Source organism: Lithobates pipiens, unplaced genomic scaffold, assembly GCF_037356315.1.
Source record: "Lithobates pipiens isolate NorthernLeopardFrog02 unplaced genomic scaffold, aLitPip1_a1.2 Scaffold_13, whole genome shotgun sequence".
Classification (NCBI taxonomy): Eukaryota; Metazoa; Chordata; class Amphibia; order Anura; family Ranidae; genus Lithobates; species Lithobates pipiens.
This window is the reverse complement of record NW_027507718.1, coordinates 284105882-284130668: the sequence shown is the minus strand read 5'-3', so window position 1 is coordinate 284130668 and position 24787 is coordinate 284105882. Positions and strand designations below refer to the sequence as shown.

Below are 24787 nucleotides of genomic sequence, written 5' to 3'. Positions count from 1 at the left end.
GCCCCTTTACTTTCAGTGCAGCAAACTCACTCCAGAAGTTCAGCGAGGATCTCTGAATGATCCAATGTTGTCCTAAATGACTGATGGTGATAAATAGAATCCACCTGTGTGTAATCAAGTCTCTGTATAAATGCACCTGCTCTGTGATAGTCTCAGGGTTCTGTTGAAAGCGCAGAGAGCATCATGAAGACCAAGGAACACACCAGGCAGGTCCGTAATACTGTTGTAGAGAAGTTTAAAGCCGGATTTGGATACAAAAAGATTTCCCAAGCTTTAAACATCCCAAGGAGCACTGTGCAAGCGATCATTTTGAAATGGAAGGAGTATCAGACCACTGCAAATCTACCAAGGCTTGGCCGTCCCTCTAAACTTTCAGCTCAGACAAGGAGAAGACTGATCAGAGATGCAGCCAAGAGGCCCATGATCACTCTGGATGAACTGCAGAGAACTACAGCTGAGGTGGGAGAGTCTGTCCATAGGACAACAATCAGTCGTACACTGCACAAATCTGGCCTTTATGGAAGAGTGGCAAGAAGAAAGCCATTTCTCAAAGATATCCATAAAAAGTCTCGTCTAAAGTTTGCCAAAAGCCACCTGGGAGACACACCAAACATGTGGAAGAAGGTGCTCTGGTCAGATGAAACCACAATGCAAAACGATATGTTTGGCGTAAAAGCAACACAGCTCATCACCCTCAACACACCAACCCCACTGTCAAACATGGTGGTGGCAGCATCATGGTTTGGGCCTGCTTTTCTTCAGCAGGGACAGGGAAGATGGTTAAAATTGAGGGGAAGATGGATGCAGCCAAATACAGGACCATTCTGGATGAAAACCTGTTGGAGTCTGCAAAAGACCTGAAACTGGGACGGAGATTTATCTTCCAACAAGACAATGATCCCAAACATACAGCAAAATCTACAAAGGAATGGTTCACAAATAAACGTATCCAGGTGTTAGAATGGCCAAGTCAAAGTCCAGACCTGAATCCAATCGAGAATCTGTGGAAAGAGCTGAAAACTGCTGTTCACAAACGCTCTCCATCCAACCTCACTGAGCTCGAGCTGTTTTGCAAAGAAGAATGGGCAAGAATTTCAGTCTCTCGATGTGCAAAACTGATAGAGACATACCCCAAATGACTTGCAGCTGTAATCGCAGCAAAAGGTGGCTCTACAAAGTATTAATGCAAGGGGGCCGAATAATTTTGCACGCCCCACTTTTCATTTTTTATTAGTTAAAAAAGTTTCAAAAATCCAATAGATTTCATTCCACTTCACAATTGTGTCCCACTTGTTGGTGATTCTTCACAAAAATTTAAAATTTTATATCTTTATGTTTGAAGCCTGAAATGTGGCAAAAGGTTGAAAAGTTCAAGGGGGCGAATACTTTCGCAAGGCACTGTATGTATAAAATGCACTTTTTATTTTTCAAAAAGTGTTTCCCAGTGCTAAACCTTTCACCAATTTCTAAATTGCTGCATTTCTAAATTTTAAAAGCCAATATAAAGGAATAGTAGTGATAAAAAAAAGCCCTTGTGGATTTAATTAACCTTTTTTTTTTATATTATTGGGTGTGGCAGGGGGACGTGTCCTATGCCTATGCCCACATACGTTTGCTAGTAGGTGTCCCTCATTCCAATCTCAAAATGTTGGGAGGTATGAATTTATGCAACCACCACATCTAATGCCTTGTACACACGACCGGACTTTCCGGCAGACTAGTTCTGACGGAATCATTCCGTCGGACAATCCGATCGTGTGTGGGCTAATCCGATAGTTTTTCACATACAAAATCAGACGGACCTAGAAATAGAACATGTTTCAAATCTGTCCGACGAACTCAATACCTATTGGGAAAACCGTTCGTCTGTATGCTGGTCCGACGGACCAAATAGGATGCAAGGGAAGCTATTGGCTACTGGCTATTGAACTTCCTTTTTTAGTCCCGTCTTACATCATCACGTTCAAAACAAACAGACTTTCGAATGGACTTAGTCCGTTCGTGTGTGGCCAAGTCTGTTCGTTCGGAAGGTCTGTCGGAACTCTGCCGAAAGTCCGTCGGGAAGACCGTCAGACCTAGTCTGCCGGAATGTCCGGTCGTGTGTACGCAGCATAGGGATTGATAAGCTGCAATATATAAAATGATTGTTTTTGGGGTTTAATACGCTTTAAATGGAGGTCACCCTCTATTACCTCTCTTATGTGCATTTTTTAGTTAAAATTGTATAACCAGCAATTTTTTATTTATTTTTATTACATTGTGTATTTATCAGTGACTCTAAATCCTTTTTTTTTCTTTCTTTTTTTGTCTACAGAGGTCATATGAACACATGGCAAAAATACGAATCTCAAGAGAAGCGCCGGCAGATTGCAACTGCCCAGCAGGTAAATGTGGTGTGATGATTGACATCTTTGTGCCCCTTGGTGGCCTTGGTAATCAAAGAAAGGCACAGAGCTCCCTGTTAGTCCAGTAACAGAGGTCTGGAAAGGTCACCCCTAATGTTCTTGTGTTTGGTTTGTTTTTTCTTCAGAATTCTTAGCTGTATAAAAACGTTCTTTAATATTATTGACGAAGGAGAAAAACGCATGAGCACCTCACTGCTCGTTCCTCATAGATATTGACAATGAATAGAGAAAAAACACATATTCTTGTTTTACTGGCAATGAAACTAAGCAACGGAGTGTTGAATTATTATTACTGGCAATGTTTGCATTATCAGATCCAATTGTACTCTATGCTTGGATGAGCTGATATCAATTATCAATTTGTGTGTTCAGGGATTTGTGAAACGCTGAATGCGGCAACTCTAATGAACTCCGATGAAACCATAACCTCTCGCATCTATCCCCACCGCTTTTGTCTGTTGTGTTTTAATTTATGTATGATTAATTTTTTTCAGCCTTGAGCGAAAGTTGTTCTTGTTCGACTCCAATTTGCTGACCCAGGTGATAAAGTATAGGCGGAATCTCTAGGACTGAATTTACAACTGCAACAGTATAGTCAAGATCACCTTTGACAGAGGCAACCCACAGGCTTACACAGCAGCAGCATTGTGTGGAAAGGGTTGATGAATGACAGTTCAGGCTTGGTGTGGAAGATGAAAGGCTATGTTTAGGGCTTGGTATTCAGGCTGGGGGTCTCTTTTTTCCCCTGTGTGCATGTGGCAGCGGGGCTGACTTGTGACGAACGCAGCCTGCATAACAGCCTCAAGGAATGAAGCAGCCTGTGACAGTTGGCTCTCGGTGTACAATACTCCTGGCAGAACTGTCCCATGCTGCCTAACTTGGAAATGTAATACATTCTATTAGCCGGGGATGGATTAGCGAAACTTCAGGCTGCTGTGTCTAAGCTCACTGATATGATTTCTGGTATTTTTATATGCGTATAAGTACTGTTATATTGTGCTTTACAATCAGTGTTAATTTAGTCAACTAAAACGACTAAAACATCTTTTAAAATGACTAAAATATTTTAGTTGACTAAAATATGACTAAAACTAAAACAACTGAGATGACAAAAATACAACTAAAACTAAAAGCCATTTTAGTCAAAAGACTAAAATGAGACTAATGCCACTTACACACGACCGGACTTTTTTCGACGGACTTGGTCCGGCGGACAATCCAACGGACTTTGCAGCTGAGGTCCGCGGGACTTTCAAACGAACGGACTTGGCCACACACGATCACTCAAAAAGTCAGACGGATTCGAACGCAATGACATAGAATATGGAAGTTCATAGCCAGTAGCCAATAGTTGCCCTAGCATCAGTTTTAGTCCATCGGACTAGTACATAGAAGAACGGATTGACCTAAAAGCAGAGTCCGGCGGACAAATTTGAAGCCAGTCTTATTTTTAGGTCCTCCGGACTTTTGGGAAGAAAAAGCCAATGCACGGTCGAATTGTCCGACGGACTCTGGTCCGCCGGAAAGTCCGATCTTGTGTACGAGGCATAAAACTAAAATGCCATTTTAGTCAAAAGATTAAAATGAGACTAAAACTAAAATGCCATTTTAGTCAAAAGACTATGGGGGTTATTTACTAAAGGAAAATCCACTTTGAACTGACAGTGCAGTAAAGTCGCTGTAGATCCGAGGAGGACATGCAAGGAAAATAAAAAACAGCATTTGAGCTTGCACGTGATTGGATGATAAAATCAGCAGAGCTTCCATTCATTTCAGATCTACCCCTTAGATTTAGAGCGACTGCACTTCCAAGTGAACTTGCAGTGCAAAGTGAATTTGCCTTTCGTAAATAACCCCCTATGACTACAACTAAATTGCAATTACTGAAATGTACTGGAGATTTTAGTCGACTAAAATGTAGGACATTTTGGACGACTAAAATGTACTGGAGATATAGTCAACTAAATACGACCAAAACTAAAACAATTACAGAAGACTAAAATTTACTAAAACTAAAATGCCATTTTAGTCCTAAGACTAAAATTAACACTGTTTATAATTCTACTTTATAGTAGCGTATGTACTGTAGGTGCTTAGCTAGCCTTGTTAAAGGAAAGCCTATACGTAGGGTAAAGCTGTCCGTAGCTAGATTGAAATTCAGCCGGTTCAGCAAGGGCCAGACAAATTTTCAATCCTTATATGACCTTTCCCATTCGACAGAAGTCCATCTAATGTTTGAAAAAATTATCCATCTATGACCAGCTTTAAAATACCTTCTGAAAATACTAGGTGCATAGGTGTGTGCCTGGCATGCCTGGGCACACCATAATCATCCTGTGCAGTGCTGAAAATTCTTGTGTTTGTCTGGTGTGCCCGGACACATCAGGCAAATTTTTGTGTGTGCTTGGTGTTCCCGGGCACATCAGGCAAATTCTTGTGTTTGCCTGGTGTGCCCGGACACACCCTAATCACCCTGCTGCCTCCCCCTCCCCCCCACCTGCATCGCTGTCAGCTTACCTCCTTTTCTCTCCCGTCGACTGCTATGGGAGATGTTTTAGGATGGAGAGCGGGGAAGTGGCTGGTAAATATGTAATTTACCGACCCCTTCCTTTTCTGAATGAATACAGTGAGCGATTGGTACCAATCGCCCCAGTGTCCATTCATAAGTAAAGTATAGTAAACAGTGTTTACTATGCTTCAGTTAGTAAATGAACCAGAAGCCGCTCAGCACAGAGCACTTCTCATTCATTTGCGGTCCAGTGCAGCTGAGGCTGCAGGGGAAGGGAATGAGGAATCTGTTTTATTGTCTGTGTGATACTGTACTGTGTGTCTATATATATATATATATATATATATATATATATATATATATATATATATATATATATATATATATATATATATATATATATATATATACACACACACACACACACACACACACACACACACACACACACACACACACACACGCGTGTGCTTGAGCTTTGGAGTGCACCCCCTAATGCAAAAAGGCTAAACACACCTATGACTAGTTGAACCAGTGGCTTCAGTGCTGGCCATACAAGCTGTGATTGCTTTTAAGCCTGTGGGCTGATTAAAAGAAATCCAGCAGGTTTCCTCATCCACACCAATCAGTGCTGATGGACCGATCTTGAATGGCAGCTATGGTATCTGACAGACGGGCACCTTATGCAGTCACAGTTCAGCCAACAAATCTGTATTCAGCACATTCAACAAAATTTGAATGAACAATCAACCTTTGTTGGGTGGTGCCACCAGGGATTCATGATTTGAATTTAAGCATGAATTTGGCATGAATCAGACAAAATTTGAGCCCTGTATGGCAGCCGTTGGGCACTGCCTTGCAACAGGTATGCACATTTAAAGTTCGAAATTTACTGTGACTTTCCTGAAATTCAGAGCATTGAGGCTAGAGAAAGACAGTCATCTAGCATTTTGAGATGGAGTTCAGAAATAGCAACTTGCATATTTCTCCCAGTGTTACCATTACTAGTGTCCATTAATTCCTTCTTTTTTTTTTGCTGCTGTGATATGACTTCCTCCTAGAGGATGACTATGTTAGTTCTCCATGGTTCCACTGTATGTAGGAACGTAGCCATCCTGTCTTGCTTGCAAGATGTACTAAGGACTATGAACTATTGGGTATGGAGTATTGCATATGGAGTATAGACTAGAGCAATGAAGTGAAAAAGAAGAAAAGGAGAGATTCAAGAGCTCACTGAGGACATTTAAAGAGGTAGAAGAACACTGCTAAGAAAAAAGTAGAACCATTAATTAGTAGATGTATGTATGTGTGTGTGTTTGTGTGTGTATATGTATGTGTGTGTGTGTGTGTGTATATATATATATATATATATATATATATATATATATATATATATATATATATATATATATATATATATATATATAAAATCTAAAATAAAGTGTGTATGTGTGTATATATATATCTATAAAGCACTGTGTAAATTGACGGTGCTTTATTAGTACCTGTAACAAAAATTGCTTGCCATGTGTGCTGGTCCAAGGGCTTTGTCAGCATCACTTACTCTTGCCTAGTAGTATGTATCGTGAGAATTCTGTCTGCACTCAGACTTTGCTTGCTGCATCCTTGTGTTGGGTCAGTGATTTGAAGTAATGAAGCCAGAGACAGCTAAACAATGGAATGCCATCAATGGCAGCCTAGACGTTTCACTGAGTAACAGTTTACTTTAACAATACCTGGCTGACTTTGCTTATGGTACAGTTGATCCAGGCACCGAGATCACTGGGAAATAATTAAGGTTAAAAAAAAATGATATTCGTGCAGATTTAATTACTTTAATCATAATTAACCTGTATATGCTGATAAACATCATAGTGAGTTTGGTTGCTTGCTATTAAAAAAAAAAATGCAGACAGCGCTTTGTCATCCTTGTACATACCGATGGGTGAGCTTCTGGTCTAGGACCATCTTTAGTCATCTTGTGATCAATGGTACATGATCACGTGTGATACAAAAGTGGATCTACTGTATGTGACTCAAGATGACATCAAAGCAATGCAGAAATTATTTTTGGTTTGCTGATTGCTGATCGATCAAAAGTCTAAAATCATCAGTTTTTTTGGCCATATTTATATAAAAAACACTTGACAGTTTTACAACAAACTGCAAGTTAGGCCTGGTTCACACCTATGCATTTTTAGTGCTTTTTGCAGATTTGCACTACAGAACGTGTTCCATAGGAAACCATGTTAAATGGACTGCAATGCAAATCTGCAAAATGCAAAAAGCACTAAGATTGCATTGGTATGAATACAGCCTTACTAAAGAAAAATCCACTTTGCACTGCAAGTGCACTTGGAACTAAAGTCGCTGTAGATCGTTGGGGGGCATGCAAGGAAAATAAACAGCATTTTAGCTTGCACATGATTGGATGATAAAATCAGCAGAGCTTCCCCTCATTTCAGATCTACCCCTTAGATTTAGAATGACTGCACTTCAAAGTGCACTTGCAGTGCAAAGTGGATTTGCCTTTCATAAATAACACCCAATGTTTCCTATGGAACACGTCCTGTAGTGAAAATCTGCAAAATACAAAAAGCACTAAAACTGCATAGGTGTGAATCAGGCCTACGGCTTGATTCACACCTATGCATTTTTTGTACTTTTTGCATTTTGCAGATTTGCACTACAGCCTATCCACCATGGTTTCCTATGGAACACGTTCTGTAGAGCAAATCTGCAAAATGCAAAAAGCACTAAAAATGCGTAAGGGTGAATCAAGCCTAAAAGAGTACTTAGGCATATACAAGCATATTTTAATTAACTTTCTCTGAGTCCAGATTAATGCTACAACATAAATATAAAGCTTGGTTCACACCTATGCATTTTTTAGTGCATTTTCAGTTTTGCAGAACAAACTACAGTCCATTTAACATGGTTTTCTATGGGTTATGTTCACATCTGTGCATTTTATGGAAAGGGCCAGGGACTTTTTTCTGGTTTTTGGTTCTGTAGACTTCAATGGATCAAAAATGTGTATTAGGCTCAATTCACATCTATGCATGCTGCTTTAGAGCGTTTCTGCAGTGCTTTTTACGGTGCTTGCCGCGTTTTTACGTGTTTTTTGCGTGTTTTTTTTACAGTGTGGTTGCTTAGCAACCAGCTGTATACAGTGTAAAAAGATGAAAAAAATTATGAAAAAAACCCCTGCAAAATGCAAATTGCGACAAAAAACGTGGTAAAAACGCAGTAATGGATGCGGGTCCATTGACCTCTATTAGGCTGGATTCACACTTATGCAGTTTTAGTGCTTTTCGCATTTTGCAGATTTGCACTACAGAACGTGTTCCATAGGAAACCATGGTGGATAGGCTGAGGCCAAAAACGCAGAGGCACAAAAATGCATTGATGTGAACATGTTCCATAGGAACCCATGTTAAAAAATTTCCCTGCATTTCTGCAAAATGCAAAATGCATCAAAAAACGCATTCGTGTGAATCAAGCCTAAGGCTGGATTCACACTTATGCATTTTTAGTGCTTTTTTGCATTTTGCAGATTTCCAGTGCAGTCCATTTAATATGGTTTCCTATGGAACACGTTCTGTAGTGAAAATCTGCAAAATGCAAAAAGCAATAAAAATGCATAAGTTTGAATTGGCCTTAGGGCTGGATTCACACCTATGCATTTTAATGCTTTCTGCATTTTGCCGATTTGCGCTACAGAACATGTTCCATAGGAATCCGCAAAATGCAAAAAGAACTAAAAATGCATAGGTGTGAATCCAGCCTTATAGATGACAGATGCCCTCCTTGCTGGGTTGAACACTACTATATATTTGCTTCTTTCCTTTGCACAATGTATTTTAGGTTATATTAAGATGCTGGTTATAGTTTTGTATATTCACAGGGGCCTGTGAGTATGAATGATCTATTGGTAAGACGTACCTCTGCTTTTCTGCTTCACTGCCACTAGAGCTTAACATTACATCACTTAATGGAGCTGTGCAGAAGAAGGATACGTATGCCTGCAAGCGCTGAGCCAGGCTGATCTGCAATCACACTGCCATTTGTACAAGGCACGGTTGAGGTAGCAGTCTCAGGAAGCTGAAATGTGTGGAGTAGCAGAAATGTCAGAACTATCTTTCTGCTAACACCAGAAGCTTCCCCTTTTCTTGCTAAATCTAACGCTAAAAGGAAGTGCTTCTGTTTGCATTCTGTTTAAGGTGACGCTATTATAAATATGTATGGTAGTCTGCGTAGTGTCTGAGAAAGGGTAAAATTATACAGATGTCTTTTCTGGCCCTGAAAAAATATACTAGCCCAGGGATAGACAAACCCCAGGAGGCAGGTAGCCAGATCGGCTGGCACCAAACTTTGGCATTTTCTGTTGATGCCCATTAAATACATCTTTAATGAGTATTTAAAGGGGAAATGTAGTCATTCATTTTTTTTTTTTTTAATTATACATCTCAAAGAAAATAAATGAATGTAATCAATCTTATTTCCTATGTATATTTGTTATTATCTCTTGCTGTGGGAAAAAAGTTTGGATCTCTTTGATCCTTCATCAGCAGTTGGCTACTCTTGTACCATGTAGTGCATTGTGGGGTGAAGAGGAGAAGATCACCCCCCCCCCCCCCCCATACTCAGAAGAATTTTATTTTAAGCCTTCAGAAATAAGACAGGTATGTGCAGGCAATCAAGTGTGTCTGATTTACATTGTTATGTCTGCTTTACTATTTTTAGTAAAAGGGTTTTCTTTAAAGCTGAAGTCTAGAAAAAACAGCTAAGAACACAGGTACAATAAATACATGAGACATTGTTTTACCTGCCAAAGTATTTATATTTATACATATTTATACTTATTTATGTTGTATATTTATTTATATTTTATTTATATTTCTTTCCATCCAGTCCTGAGATTTTCACAGTTCTGCCATATAGCACAGCCCCGCCTGGCAAGTCCTGAGTTTTCACTTCTGCAGTTAAGTAAAGCTGGCCATAGACGGAGTGAATTTCTTTCCTGCAACCACAGGAGAAGACAGCGATTATTGCTAGCAGCTCTAACTGCCCCTTGCAATAATCGCATATACAATCGGGCAGGCTGGTTGCACCCATGTTGATTGATTGATCAACTTGGGTACATTCAGGTTACCCATACATGGTTCAAATCTCGACTGGTACCTGCTGAATCGGTCAAGCTTCGAACTGTCTATGGCTGGCTTTACACTTACAGATTTTGACACCCCCCACCAACCTGTGACTGGATAGTGAATGGAGAAGCAGAAGATTGAGGAGCAGATCTGTCAGTCTGCTCACTCCTTCCTGTCCCTTGTTTAAGAAAAAGTATGGGGGGAAAAATGAGCACTAAAAATAAAATTTTTTTTTTATTTAAGATTAACTACACACATTATCACCTATATGACTGCAGCATTGGTCCGATGCTGCAGTTGTCCCCCACTGGTTTTAAACAGAGAACTAAGCAACATATGAATGCTAATGGCTCAGTTCTCAGTCTTAACTAAGCAGAGAGCAGTGACCGCCAATCACCGCTCTCTGTTCTGCCCCTCCAGTGCTCACTGGAGCGCCGGGCTGTAATGTGGGTGGGAGTGGCTGGCTCAGGCTCTCGTCGGCTCTCTGAGAGGCTGAGCCAGCTGCCAGTCAGGCATCTGGATGGATCCCGACCTTAAAGGTAGAATCCTTCCAGAGCCTAGACCGGCTCTGTAAAGTCAGCCAACAGCTAGCTTTACCCTGCTGAGGGCTAAATCTGTGTCACAGGAGGGGAGAAATAAGTCCGCTCCGGTGACCCAGAAGGGAAGTATGGCAAAAAATGCTTTGGCCATGCTTCTCTTTTAACAGATGAACACTACAGAACATGTGATTGATTCCTTGTGCTGCTTCTCTTTTTCCCAGTTTTAGTTGTGCTGTACAAGGACTTCAAGAGGCAGATATCAAGCCTTCTGTCAGAATACAATAGCACAGTGGGGAAAATTCCTCCACCCACCTTGCTTGTGTGGAGGGGGAATCTGGTTGTTTCTTTATTGATCAGCCGGCTGGCTTTTAAAAAAAAAATGAGCCATCTCTGGCCAGCTTTAAGGAGTTGTAAAGGCAGAAGGTTTTTTATCGTATTGCATTCTATGCATTAGGATAAAAAACCTTCTGTGTGTAGCAGCCTCCCCAGCACCCCTGAATTACTTACCCGAGCCCCATCTCTCTCCAGCGATATCCACGTGTGTCTTAGCTGTACGGGACTCTCCTCCTGATTGGCTGAGACACAGCAGCGGTGCCATTGGCTTCTACGGTGGTCAAAGTCAGTTAGCCAATCAGGGGAGAGGGGGGGTGGGGCCCAGTCAGGGCTCCATGTCTGAATGGACACAGGGAGCTGTGACTCGGCTCTGGTGCCCCCATAGCAAGCTTCTGGCTGTGTGGGCACTTGATAGGAGGGAGGGGCCCAGAACACAGAAGAGGGACCCAGGAAGAAGAGGATCCACGCTGCTTAAGTTAAGGTAAGTATAACATGTTTATTATTTTTATTTTTTAAACAAGACTTTACAATCATTTTAACAATGGCTTACATGTGCACGAATCAAAAGTAATTATGACCTGTGTGTTGCCCATAGGTGTGTGCAGCCTATTGCATTAGGTTGTGCACCGCCAAAGCTCAAACACACATGCATGTATGTATGTATGGCCCCAGCATATTGATCTCCCTGCCGGCACAGTGAAAGAAGTGCGTAAACACTTATGGCAGAACCAGTAAGAGGGAGATCCTTCTCGTCTCCCCACCGGCACACAGAGTGATAATGCTAATGCGCACTAAGTGATTGGGGGATGCTCAGGCACACCGGAACACCCTGTTTGCTCGCCTATGGTGTGGCCACTCTATCTGCTCAGTGTATCATAGCAGTTACAGGGGGGTTATTTACTAAAGGCAATTCCACTTTGCACTTGAACATGCACTGAAAGTGCACTTGGAAGTAAAGTCACTGTAGATCCGAGGGGGACATGCTTGGATAATAAAATCAGCAGACCCTCATTTCAGATCTACCCCTCAGATTTACAGCAACTGCACTTCCATGTGCACTTTCAGTGCAATTTCAAGTGCACTTTGCACTTGTAGTTTGCACTTGTAGTGCAAAGTGGATTTGCCTTTAGTAAATAACCCCCACAGTGTAAGCTGTGCCGTATGATGTAAGGTGGTTACATTCAGAACATCTTTTCAGGTAAAATAATTATTTTGGTGACTTGTAATTTAATTGGCTCTCCTTATAAAAAAATAAAAATACAATAAATTAAAGGACACAGAAATAAATGGCCATCTATCTGCATTATTGATCCCAATCTCTTGTTTGTAGTGGCTCATATCGTGACACTGGGCCTTCTTCTGAAAATGAACCAAATCATTTCTCAGATGTCTCCATTCTTGTGTGTCTACGAAGCTATTGTTTTTATAGTATTAGCAATCAGGAATAGTCATAGACGGAAGTCTAGCCAGTAATACGAAGAAATGTATAGAGACATCAGTTTTATCTTCTTAAGGGCCCACAAGCTGTCAGCACATTATCATACATGGCTCCGTTGGGAAGCTCAAATATGGCTCCTCTAACCAGTGAGCAGAATGGATATGGTAACAGTAAGGGGCCTGGCCAGAAATGGCATGTACACAGTATGTTGCTTAAGAGTAATTGCTATACATACAAATAAGTTGGCCAGCAGCAGCAAAAAAACATATTCTAAAATCAATCCACAGTAAGTATTTTTGGCATACTTACAGACTGTTAACAAGGCAATATGTTGTCAGCAGTAACAATAGCATACAGAGAGATCAGCTTCCTACCCAGAAAAAAGGAAAAGAAAAGCTACATGCACATCAATACAAACATACAAACCGACAAAATATGTATTATTTACATTCTAATGTTCAACTCCAATTTATAAAAAAATTTATAAAAAAAAACAACTTTTTTTTATTTTATTTTTTTATTTGAGATCTGAATTCATTTTAAAGAGGGGCTTGCATTGTGATTGCTTTAAAACAATATCAGAAATAAATATTTTATCTCAGTTTGCTCTTGATAAACCCACAACTTCTTTTTTTTTATTTACATGATGATAAAAACTTTATAATATCACATGACTAGCAGGCCAATAAATTTGGGTTGTCTTATCAGTTTGGCTTTTGAATTGAAATCAACAACGTGGAATGGACAGAGACAGGCTGTTTACACTGCAGGTAAAGTTTTTATACATTTCGCTACATAGTTGAGCAAGCAATGTAGATTATATATACTTACCTACTGTCTCTTATTTCCGGGACAAGTGAAAGAGCTGGTAAAAAGGAGTGAGGTGAGGTGATATTCACCCAGACTTTTCACACACGTATAGAAAGGCTAGCTATTTTAGGATATAGGTGGGAGGAAGTCTAGTAATCTACTTTATTACACCAACTTTGTGCAATATCTTCTCCCCCTGACCAGCAGTACTGTTATTGATCACTACATGCTGTACACGTTGCTGTATCTTACATAGTCTTGACCCCTGCACTAAATTCACTGTGTTGTACATTATACTCTTGACCCCTGCACTGTGTATGCTACGGTATACATTATAGTCCTGACCCCTCCATTGTACATGCTATGTTGTACATTATACACCTGACCCATCACTGCCTTCAGTAGTGTATGTTTTATTATTATACTCCTGAGCCCTGATCTGTTTACACAAGTTTTTACATTATACTCCTGACCCCTGCAATGTAAATGCCGGGGGTCGGCAACCCTTCGATCGCGATCTACCTGTCGAACACCGGCAATAGACAGGTAGATTGTGAAACTGTCCCTACTTTGCTGACCCCCGCTTGTGTGCCGCTCCTTCACCCCTGCCTCTGTCACTCTCAACCTCATGGCAGAGCTCGGGACGGAGGGTGGGGCTGGCCAAGTTAACTTCTTGTTAATATAGAGGGACGTGCCCTAGATAGAGCGGGAGCCGATCCTGCAGTTGCAGAGCTCCACTTCAGTGCTGGGGATCTGCATCTTCCCTGCAAATTCTGCCCTCCAGTTACCCTTCCACAGACTCCTGCAACCCCTTCTGACTCTCCGGGTGCCTCAGGATGCTCCTCCAGCGATATCTCCCGGTAAGCAGATGGGGGTGCACACGTTTCTCAACACAGAGCCGACAGAGCTCTGGGCTCCCCTTCACCTTCAGGTGTGATCAATTTTGAGTGATTGGCACCATAGCTTGTGGACTCACAAAGACAAAATAATATACACTGATTTGGATTATTTTAACCAAAGATATGTAGCAGTATAGATTTTGACCAAAATGTATGAAGAAAAATTGATCGTTTGAAAAATTTTATAACATGAAATTAAGAAAAATGTTTATGTCTTTTTTTAATTTACAGTGCCATAAAATAAAAAACTCTGGTGATTAAATACCACCAAAAGAAAGCTGTATTTGTGTGAAAAAAAGACAAAAAATGTGTATGGGTACAGTGTTGCTGAGTAATTGTCATTCAAAATGTGAGAGCGCTGAAAATTGGCCTGGTTAGGAGGGGGGGGGGGGGGGGTTTAAGTGCCCAGTGGGCAAGGGTTAAGTCAGGAGACAGAGTCCTAAATAGTTTATTGCCACCTACAAAAACCTTCAGCCCATCAGTAGCCACAACAGGCGTTGCAGTAGTCAGCAGGAAGAACAGTGTCAAATGGTGTTTTCTACATATTTTAAAATGTATTTTTACTATAGATTAAAGATGGGCCTCTTGTAAAACCATTCCTGTTGTAAGCTTTCATATTTGCTGAAAGGTCCACTTTAAATGTGTACTGTTTATAACAAGAATGAACTTGCTGTAAAGGGTTAACCTGTAAGCGCTGCGTATCTTTTGACAATCATGTCATATCGCAACCATGTACTTCTGAGCTGTAGGCCTGTTTTTCGCATTATCTTCATAGTGTCCTAGAGCTAGGTTTGGTGCCCACCCTTTGTGATTTAAACAGAGAAGCACTAGATGTACATATCTCATCTCTACACATAAAGGATGCACCCGCACATCATATCAAGATAATTGGGTTTGAGCCAAACACATGTATAGGCTTTGTTGATGTAAGCATGTGGATTGATGGCCCTGTCTGGAACATCGGCTTTAAACGGGATTACAGCTAATATAAAAAAGGGGTCACATGTTGAAATAGCTTCCAGTTCTTTCGTTTATGGATAAGTAAGCATCAGCAACAGACAGGATCATTTTGAACATACTGTGCTAATTTAAATCAAATCAAAGTTTGTAGAGGAGCCCCTTCCATATTGTTAGAGGGGCCCTTGTTCATCACACCAGTTAGTGTAATAGAATACATTCACAAGGGATTATTCCCGAAACATGAGGTAGCTTTAAGCCCTTGCAGAATCCACTGATGTGAAAAGCTAAATTTACCCTGTAAAACATCTTATGAATGGGCATAGAACATTTCAGGTTTTATTGATAAAGAGCATAGAAGAAAGCAGGATTGGATCCTGACCTCATAGTGGAAATGTTCTCCCACTGTTCCTGTAGAGCAGGGTCAAAAAAACACTAACCCTATGGGCACTTCCTGGTGTTACTGACCTAAAGGTTAAGCTTAATGTATGACTGACATCGCTGTGGGATTAACTAAAAGCACCTCCTAAAATACTAAAAGATTAGGGAGGATGTTCAAGTTGGAAACAGCACTCAGAACCAATTAGGCTGATTTAATATACCTTATGTCTCTGTAAATTGTCTTTCCTATACTTTAATTTGGTTGAAAATGGATGCTGTAAAAAGTCATAATGCAGAGGCAATACCAAACTTTTTTGGGCCTCTCAGCATCTCTTTATTAATACCTACCAATCATACACAAATGCCTTGTAGAGTATGAGAATGTAAGCGTGAAATCCTCTTCTAGCTAATAAACAGATAATGATGATTCTCTTGGCGCGGTGGGAGAGAAGTGAACAGGCATTCTTCAGTCTGAGCTGCGCTCCCCCAGGGCCATGAGTTTAGAAACAGGAGCTTTCTGTGCTTTTACATCGCTTTTACAAAGTTAGATCTTTTTTAAAGATTTAAGAGTAGTTTTGGAAAGTAATTTAAAAATAGGTAATTGAAGAAAATAAAAATTAAAGTGATATTTTGCTGTAAAGAAATTAAAATGTAAGTGGCTTTATAGAAAACACGAATTTCATAAAAGTAAGCCTATAACGATTTTTATTTTTAAGGCTGAACTCTGAAATTCTGGAAGAAGACTTCCTTTGCAGTGAGGATGTACCTGCACTGCAACGGTTAACTGCTCATTTATGCTGACCAGGCACAGCGGTTTTACTTACTCGATCCTCCACTCCCACAGGCTTTCCCTGCTAAACTGGTCCCTGTAGCCTCTCTCCCCTACCTTCTGATGGTCTAAGGTCCTATGACATCATTAAGACTGATGCAGCCCTGCATTGGACTTGAGGATACCAAGGGACAGTACATTGCTTGACCAGAGGGTAGCACCCTTTGCCAAGAGAATGAAGGATCACATAAGTAAAAGTACTCTTACCATCCCCTAGACCAGGGGTCTCCAAACTTCTCAAACAACGATCCGGTTTACTGTCCTTCAGACTTTAGGGGGGCTGGACTGTGGCCATTGGGAGTACAAAAATATCCCAACATCAGTGGAAGTAAGCAATCATTGTTGTCAGTGAGATGGATTGGGCAGAATTGTGCTGTGTCATTGGGCGGAATTGTGCCCCATCATTGGTGTCATTAGGCGGAATTGTGCCCCATCATTGATGTCATTGGCCCCATTGCTGGTGTCATTGGGAAGAACTGTGCCCCTTTGTTGATGTCATTGGTAGGAATTGTGCCCCATCCTTGGCGAAATTGGGAGGAATTGGGCCCTTCATTGGTGTCATTGGGCCCATTGTAGGTGTAATTGTTAGGAACTGTGCCCCATCATTGATGTTATTGGTAGGAACTTTATCCCATCGCTGATGTCATTGGTAGGAACTGTGCCCCATCGTTGTTAGGAATTGGGCCCTATCGTCGGCATCATTGGGAGGAATTATGGCCTTCATTGGTGTCAGTGAATAAAATAGCACCCCAAGGCCCAGAAAAAAGCAAGCAAAGGGCCACGATATATCATATGTTATAGACTGTTGATTTTATATAACCATCCTGATGTTGATAACATAATTGATGCATACCGTACATATTTTCTGTTTCTGCATTGGCACAAAAAACCTTTGGGAATAAATACTTTGCCTGCTGGGTAGTCACTCACCATGTTAAGCCATGGTAAGCCAAAACATTCAAGTCCTCACCCTATTTTATGTTTTTCAAGTGGTTTGGTGAACACATGAACAGAAAATCTGCATTAAAAATACAGCAAAATGCCTGAGAGGAATAAAATGAAGGTGTAAAGCTATGATAAATCGATTCTTTCGTATGTCCCTTCATGTGTTCAAAAAAACGATACCATTGAATGGCATTTTCATGCAACCTATTTGATGCTTCTTACTGTATTAGCAGTCTACTCTTCTTATTATTGTGAGTTCCTTAGTACAACCTGTATGGCTGCTTGCAGCACGGAAAGAGGAAGGACAAAGATAGACACCATACACATGGCTGCCTGCTTACGTTGTTAATGAAAAGCGTGTGTCACTTTATATAAATAATAATTTCCTGGTAAACCTGTCAAAACAAATATCAGGCCAAAATGCTTGTTTCACTTCAAGTACCTAGCCTGGGTGGTTTGGCTGTGGTGCATTCTATTGTGGTTCATTGGTTATTGAGCTCAGTGGCGACTTCACAGTATATCCAGGTGGCTAGTTAGGGCAAACAAGAGTAAAAAATATGTACTACCGCTGTGACTGTATAAAAGGTCTATACGAGGTCAGCTCATCTCATAGGGAGCGGTAACACCATGCTTCCTGCTTAGTTTATCTGGTTTGAATTCATTATGTGCCACAGCTGGGTTCATGTCGTAGAGAAGAGCTCTTATATACCAAACCCTTATGAACAATTTGGTCCTTTAAAAGTTTCTCCAACTATCTGTGACAGTGCGAGGCCCTGCCAATATATGAATTTAGGTAGAGAGGACACAGGATTCTCAAAATTATGGTTTGAGTCTCTGGTGTGTTTATTGTGAGTAAAAAAAAAACTCTGTAAGTTTTCTCTGGGCTTTGTAATCCTGGATCAGGGCTTGGAGTTTGAAAGTTCTGAAGTGCCTTGGGGGGGTGGGGACCTTCAATCCTGTGCCCGGGCTTTGCTAGATACCTTCATTATGAGTGAGTACACAGGTGGGCAGTGTTGTTATAAACCAGGTCTGAGAGTAGCTCAGAGCAGTATGGGTTGCGGTTGCTGTTGCTTGTAGACAGAGCCCTGGCAGTTACTGTTGGAGACTGCATCCCTTCTGAGGGGTATTCCTGTCCCAAGGAATGGGAAAGTTGGGACAGCTACGCAGGTCTAGGAGGCCAAGAAAGCTGAGGCAGCTAGTGAGTGTGTCCAGAGGGCTGGAGGGAATCTGGAAGTCTTTGGAGGGAGTAAGCTTGAGGGGCTGGAAAACCCTGTCAGGAGAGCCAGGAGCGGGCCCATACAGTTAGGTGCTGCAACCAAGGCTAAGGGAGCCTAAGCAACATGTGGTCAGGAAGACCATGCTAACAGCGACAGAGCTGCTGAAATATAGCCAGGTGGGCTGGCATTTTTCATTATTGTTTGTAGGGAAGACCCCTGTGGTAAAACCATGTTTGTGAACTTTTTTGCTTTAATTTTATTTAATAAAAATAACTTGCTGAGCTCTTAACATTAGTTCCTGTCTGACGTGGACTCACAAATGCATCTACCATGAGATCTAAACATCATCCACATAGCAGATCTTTGTTGCAGAATGTAACAGGGAGAGTGGGAATACACCTAGATAGGCAGAAACACCTGAAATGCTGTGATGGGCGAAAATGGGGTGAGAGGTTTCGGTTACAGGGATCCTGCCAATGGAGTCTCCAAATGATAAAGAAGGCCTGTTGTTGACTTGGCCAGTTTAAAACCAAAATTTCACATTTAGATATGCAAATAACCACTTTAGGTTTTAAGGCAGAGCTCTCTTTCCCCACACATTCTGGACCTTACTAAGCTATATACTACACACAAATAAATCGTTTTTTTAACCCCAGTAAAGGGCAGCAATGGTTATACATGACGTAAGATGTTCGCATTGTTAGGATCATGGCATCATCTTTTGTTATACATTCAAAATCAGATGTTCAACTGTTGACTGATTCTATGTAAAAAAAAATTAAACTTTCAAAATATACCTGTACATATACATATTAAAAAATAAAAAAAATAAAAATAATATATATCTATATAATGTGTATATATATATATATATATATATATATATATCAAAATGATGATTACTGTACCCATAAAGTATCTCCCTTAACAGCAATTGTACATTTTTACCGTACTGATTTTACAGAATTTTTTTTTACTGAACAAGCTGTAAAGGCAACATTTGTATCCATCACTTTCCTGTGTCTCCCGCTGTCTGTCTCTCTGCTAACAACAGCCTATAAATGTGCACAAGAGAAAGGAACGGATAGGCTCAGGTAATATGTATAAGACTTGCTCTGCACTTTCCATGCGTCTCTGCTGCCTTAGAAATTAAAGTAAAGTATGTGAAAGCTGAATTCTCCACCAGAATAAAGGAAGTCAAGAGGCTGGGGAGCCATTTAAAGACACCTGTTAACTAGATTGGTGTACAATAGGTGATTGTTTGTCAATTTTTCAATCCATATTGCATATGGTATACCTGAAATCCCAGTTGTACGCAAAGCCGGGTTTATGGATGAAGCCGGCAGTCTCACATAGATAAGGTGCATACATTCTGACATACCAGGACTTGTATAGTCTGCTGATGTCATAGACTATGGGGCTGGTAACTGCCAGATGTCATTGCATGTGCTATATCCATTAGGGTTGTGCTAGACGTTGGCCACCTAACCATTGAAATAAAGGTAGCTGCAATGTTCTAGTGAAACTTTGGAAAGTAACATTTTGCTTTCTTTGTGAGCAGTTCCTCATCATAAATCTTTTAGTAATGTGTTCAAATATGATGCTGTATTACCTACTATTTAACCACTTCAACCCCGGAAGATTTGAATGCAGAATGACAGGGCCATTATTTGCGATTCGGCACTGCACCGCTTTAACTGACAATTGTGCGGTCATGCGACGTTGCACGCAAACAAAATTGAAGTCCTTTTTTTCCTACAAATAGAGCTTTCTTTTGGTGGTATTTGATCACCTCTGCGGTTTTTATTTTTTGCTCTATAAACAAAAAGCGCGACAAAAAGAGTGACAATTTTGAAAAAACAAAACAAAACAATATTGTACTTTTTGCTGTAATAAATATCCCCATTTAAAAAAAAAAAAAGCTATTCTTTTCTCAGTTTAGGCCGATGTGTATTCTTCTACATATTTTTGGTAAAAAAAAAACGCAATAAGCATACATTGATTGGTTTGCGCAAAAGTTATAGCGTCTACAAAATAGGGGATAGATTTATAGCATTTTTATTATTATGTTTTTTACTAGTAATGGCGGCGAGCTGCGATTTATTTTTATTTTTTTTATCGTGACTCTGAAATTATGGCTTACATATCGGACAATTTTGACACATTTTTTGGACTAAAGGCATTTATACAGTGATCAGTGCTATAAAAATGCATTGATTACTGTAAAAATGTCACTAGCAGTGAAGGGGTTAACACTAAGGGCCAATCAAGGGGTTAACTGTGTTCCCGGGGAGGTGATTCTAACTGAAAGGGGAGGGGGCCGACTAGAGGAAGTGATAGATTGTGGTTGCTAGCTAATAGGAACACACGATCTGTCATTCCTCTCAGAACAAAACATGGATTTGTGTGCTTACATACACACTTCCACGTTCTGTCCCTCGTGCTCGAGATCACTCGTGGCCGGGGGTCATTGCAACCGTCGGCCATGAGCATTGGCACCCCCGCTGTGCAGCGGGCTCATGTGTGCGTGCCTGCTATCCCGATCCCGTGAGCCGACGTATAGCTACGACGGTTCGTGGGATCGTGCCAACCTACCACAGTATAATGACAGCGGCTGGTTGGCAAGCAGTTAAAAGGCTACAATCTGGACAAAATATTGTAATGTTAGCTGTACAGTTATTGTGTAATGATGCTATTCAGTATATATATTTAATTACACGTATTTTATTTATTTATTACAGGTATTTACAGTATCTCACAAAAGTGAGTACACCCCTCACATTTTTGTAAATATTTTACGTGACAAGACTAAAGAAATTACACTTTGCTACAATGTAAAGTGTACAGCTTGTATAACAGTGTAAATTAGTTGTCCCCTCAAAATAACTCAACACGCAGCCATTAATGTCTAAACTGCTGGCAACAAAAGTGATTAGACCCCCTAAGTGAAAATGTCCAAATTGGGCCCAATTAGCCATTTTCCCTCCCCAGTGTCATGTGACTCGTTAGTGTTACAAGGTCTCAGATGTGAATGGGGAGCAGGTGTGTTAAATTTGGTGTTATCGCTCTCACTCTCTCATACTGGTCGCTGGAAGTTTCACATGCACCTCATGGCAAAGGACTCTCTGAGGATCTGAAAAAAAGAATTGTTGCTCTACATAAAGATGGCCTAGGCTATAAGAAGATTGGCAAGACCCTGAAACTGAGCTGCAGCATACTGTGACATACTAAAGCAGAGCATGATCCCCTGTCTTTCCAAGAATGAGCCGCAGGGCAGTACCTCCAAGACAACCACTGCCTTTTTTTTTATTACAACCTTTAGAATCACTAGAATCACTTTAAACTGTTCAGGAAAAGAGACCATTACAGGGGCTTGCATGTCAACTATTAATATAGTTTAACTCTTTTTTTTTTTTTTTTTTTTTATTAGAGAAATTTGTGAAATTGTTGAACAGCCCTTTCAGTATTACACTATTACCCCACCTCTGTCATTGTCAGTTTTACCGAACAATTAGGACTGCATGTAAATGTGTATAAAAATAAAAATAAAGACGTATTAAGCAAAAAAGGAATACTGAATATTTTTATTACCTGTACAGTAATTCACACCAAGGCAAATTTCTGACTGATCCATATGGGTGACTGCACTGTGCACATAGTCAATGAGCTTGGCGCTATTTTATCAAATATGCCTGAGAATATACAGTAATAGCATATCAAAAGATAATCCATGGAAATTAGTTACAGATATATTTATTTTTATTATATTCAGTAGAAAGTACAATTAGTAAAGTGCACAGTACTGTACAGAAACCCAGAGCAAGCAATAACAATTTACTTTTCTGGAGCTAGACAACATCAAAATGAGTTCACATTAAGCAAGCCTGTGTGTTCGCACACACTAATACTGACTTATGATTGTTAAGCTTGCGAATGACATATGATGGATTTTTTTTTTACCTTGTTGCAGCTCAGTGACGTAATCCTCGTAGAACCAAAACATACTGTAGTTTCTATTGAAATGCGTCCTTGAAGAAAAAAAAAACAGAAATAATTATTTTGTTGGTTTGCTGTCTTCTGCTTAATAACACAGCCGATTTTTATTCTTTTAAAGTGGTTTTGCAGGTAGTACTTGGCATATACTGCAGCAGTGTTTTAGATTATTGAGTGGCAGAAAGAAAAAAACAACACTTTTACAAAGATTGTACAAAACTAGATCAATTTTATGAGGACATTTTCATGATCAAGAGTGCATGAAGATGCTGTAAGGTTTAATTGAATTTGATACCTGAGTTCCCTCGTGTTTTTAGAAATAGTTTGTAGAACATAGCCGCATACTTATTACTTACTAGACTTACTAGACTTGGATTCCCTATTATACATTGTCTGCGGTGGAACTGCAAGTGTACAATCATATAATGTCAGCAGTGTAGGGCTCCAGTGCCCAACCTGCGGCCCTTTAGCACTTCCTGTGTGGCAATCAGGGCCCCTGCAGAAACAAATCCGTAGTTTCCTATTCCCTTTTATAGTAGTAATTTCTAGTAGTTTTGTGTAACATGCCTTACTTACGACGGTCTCCTAAAGCATGTTCCCAGGCTCCAACAACTCCTATAGTGCATTCACGGTTTCTGACTATGTCAAGCAGCATGTCCCAAGTCCTGGACATCTTTTATATAATGTCTGCAGCCTCTGACCATCTCTTGCATCATATCCTCAGCCTCTGACCATCTCTTGCATCATATCCTCAGCCTCTGACCATCTCTTGCATCATATCCTCAGTCTCTGACCATCTCTTGTATCATGTCCGCAGTCTCTGACCATCTCTTGTATAATGTCTGCAGTCTCTGACCATCTCTTAAATCATGTCTGCAGTCTCTGACCATCTGTTGTATCATGTCCATAGTTTCTGACCATTTCTTGTATCATATCTGCAGTCTCTGACCATTTCTTGTATCATGTCTGTAGTCCCTGACCATCTCCTGTATCATGTCCTCAGTCTGAGCATTTCTTGTATCATGTCTGCAGTCTTTGAACCTCTCCTGTACAATTTCTGCTGTCTCTGGCCATCCCCTCTATCCTCACAGTCTCTGACCATCTATTTTATTATATTCACAGTCTCTGACCATCTCTTTTATTATATTCACAGTCTCTGATCATTTCTTGTATAACAATTTAAATATATGAAAATACCGCGCTAAGCTAGTGTCAATATGCAATACCAAATAAAAATAAACAGTGTTAACTGTGCTAAATATAGTGCCAAAAACTCAATAATGAGACATACATCGATCAAATCAATATAAAATAAGGTGCCAAAGTGCTAAGTGGCATAATCAATTAATACAATAAAACAAAACAAAATTTGCATTAAAGTCCATATAACATGTTTCAAATCATGCTATGATGATAAAGTGCTATAGTGCTTGTGAAAATCAATAAACAAATTTCATCCACTATTCCTCCATGACTGTAATGATAATCCACACATGTTCAAGTAACTCCACTCTTGTGCTCCCCTCTGTGTGAGTATACTCACCTCAGGGCGTGTGACCCTGCAATTAAGCTTGGTCTAAACATGCCAGCGAACCAACTCTGGGTTCTGTGTAGATGGATCTTTGATATCCTATGCTGTCCAATGGCATAGTCTCCACATATATGAGAAATGAGGACTGGATAGTGTGATACCGTTTAAAAAAAATATATATTTATTGAAACAAAATTCCCTATGCAAGGTACTCACATGGTACAGGTGCTTCAGTGCACCACTCTGTGACAAGCAAAAATTTTTTGAGATTGTGCGTCCCCTCACTCCAAACAGCCCAGTGCTGACTCCTACACCATCCTGTCCTCTCCCTCATGCGTATGGACACAGGGATATGACGTGTCTTCCTCAGGGGAACTTGATCAATACCAGCAGCTGATTATCTAGTCTCAGATAAATGTTTTTGGTAGCGCGCAAGATTTTCAGTTTATACGTCTCTTGTATCACATCTGCAGTCTCTGACCATCTCTTGTATCATGTCCACAGTCTCTGAAATTTTTATGTATCATGTCCACTGTCTCTTACCATCTTCCAGAGTCTCTGAAAATCTCTTTTGTCATGCATAAAGTCTTTGACTATATTCTGCTGTGTGTCTTTTGTCTCTGGCAATGAATATTCACTGAATTTTATCTGTGGCCATTTGGTGAAGTCGAGAGATGCACTTGAGGCCCCACCTCTCAAGAAAATTGACCTTTGCGTGAGCACAGCAGCCTATTCAGTTCAATGTGCTATTGTATGTGCGGGTAACCTGGGGAAAAAGTCCCTAACCGTTTTTAACGTTTTAACTCTGAAATCCTGGATCTCCAGCCCGTGCTCTGGGCTGAGGCAAG

General features: G+C 40.4%; 1 protein-coding gene across 1 annotated transcript in view; it reads left to right on the top strand.

Moving 5' to 3' along the window:
- The window catches only part of COL25A1 (collagen type XXV alpha 1 chain), a 586562-nt gene that overhangs the window by 17170 nt on the left and 544605 nt on the right, over nt 1-24787 (top strand). The window contains exon 2 of the mRNA XM_077476703.1: nt 2315-2384. Within this exon, the coding sequence (XP_077332829.1) occupies nt 2315-2384 (70 nt within the window). The remainder of the gene's footprint in view (nt 1-2314; nt 2385-24787) is intronic.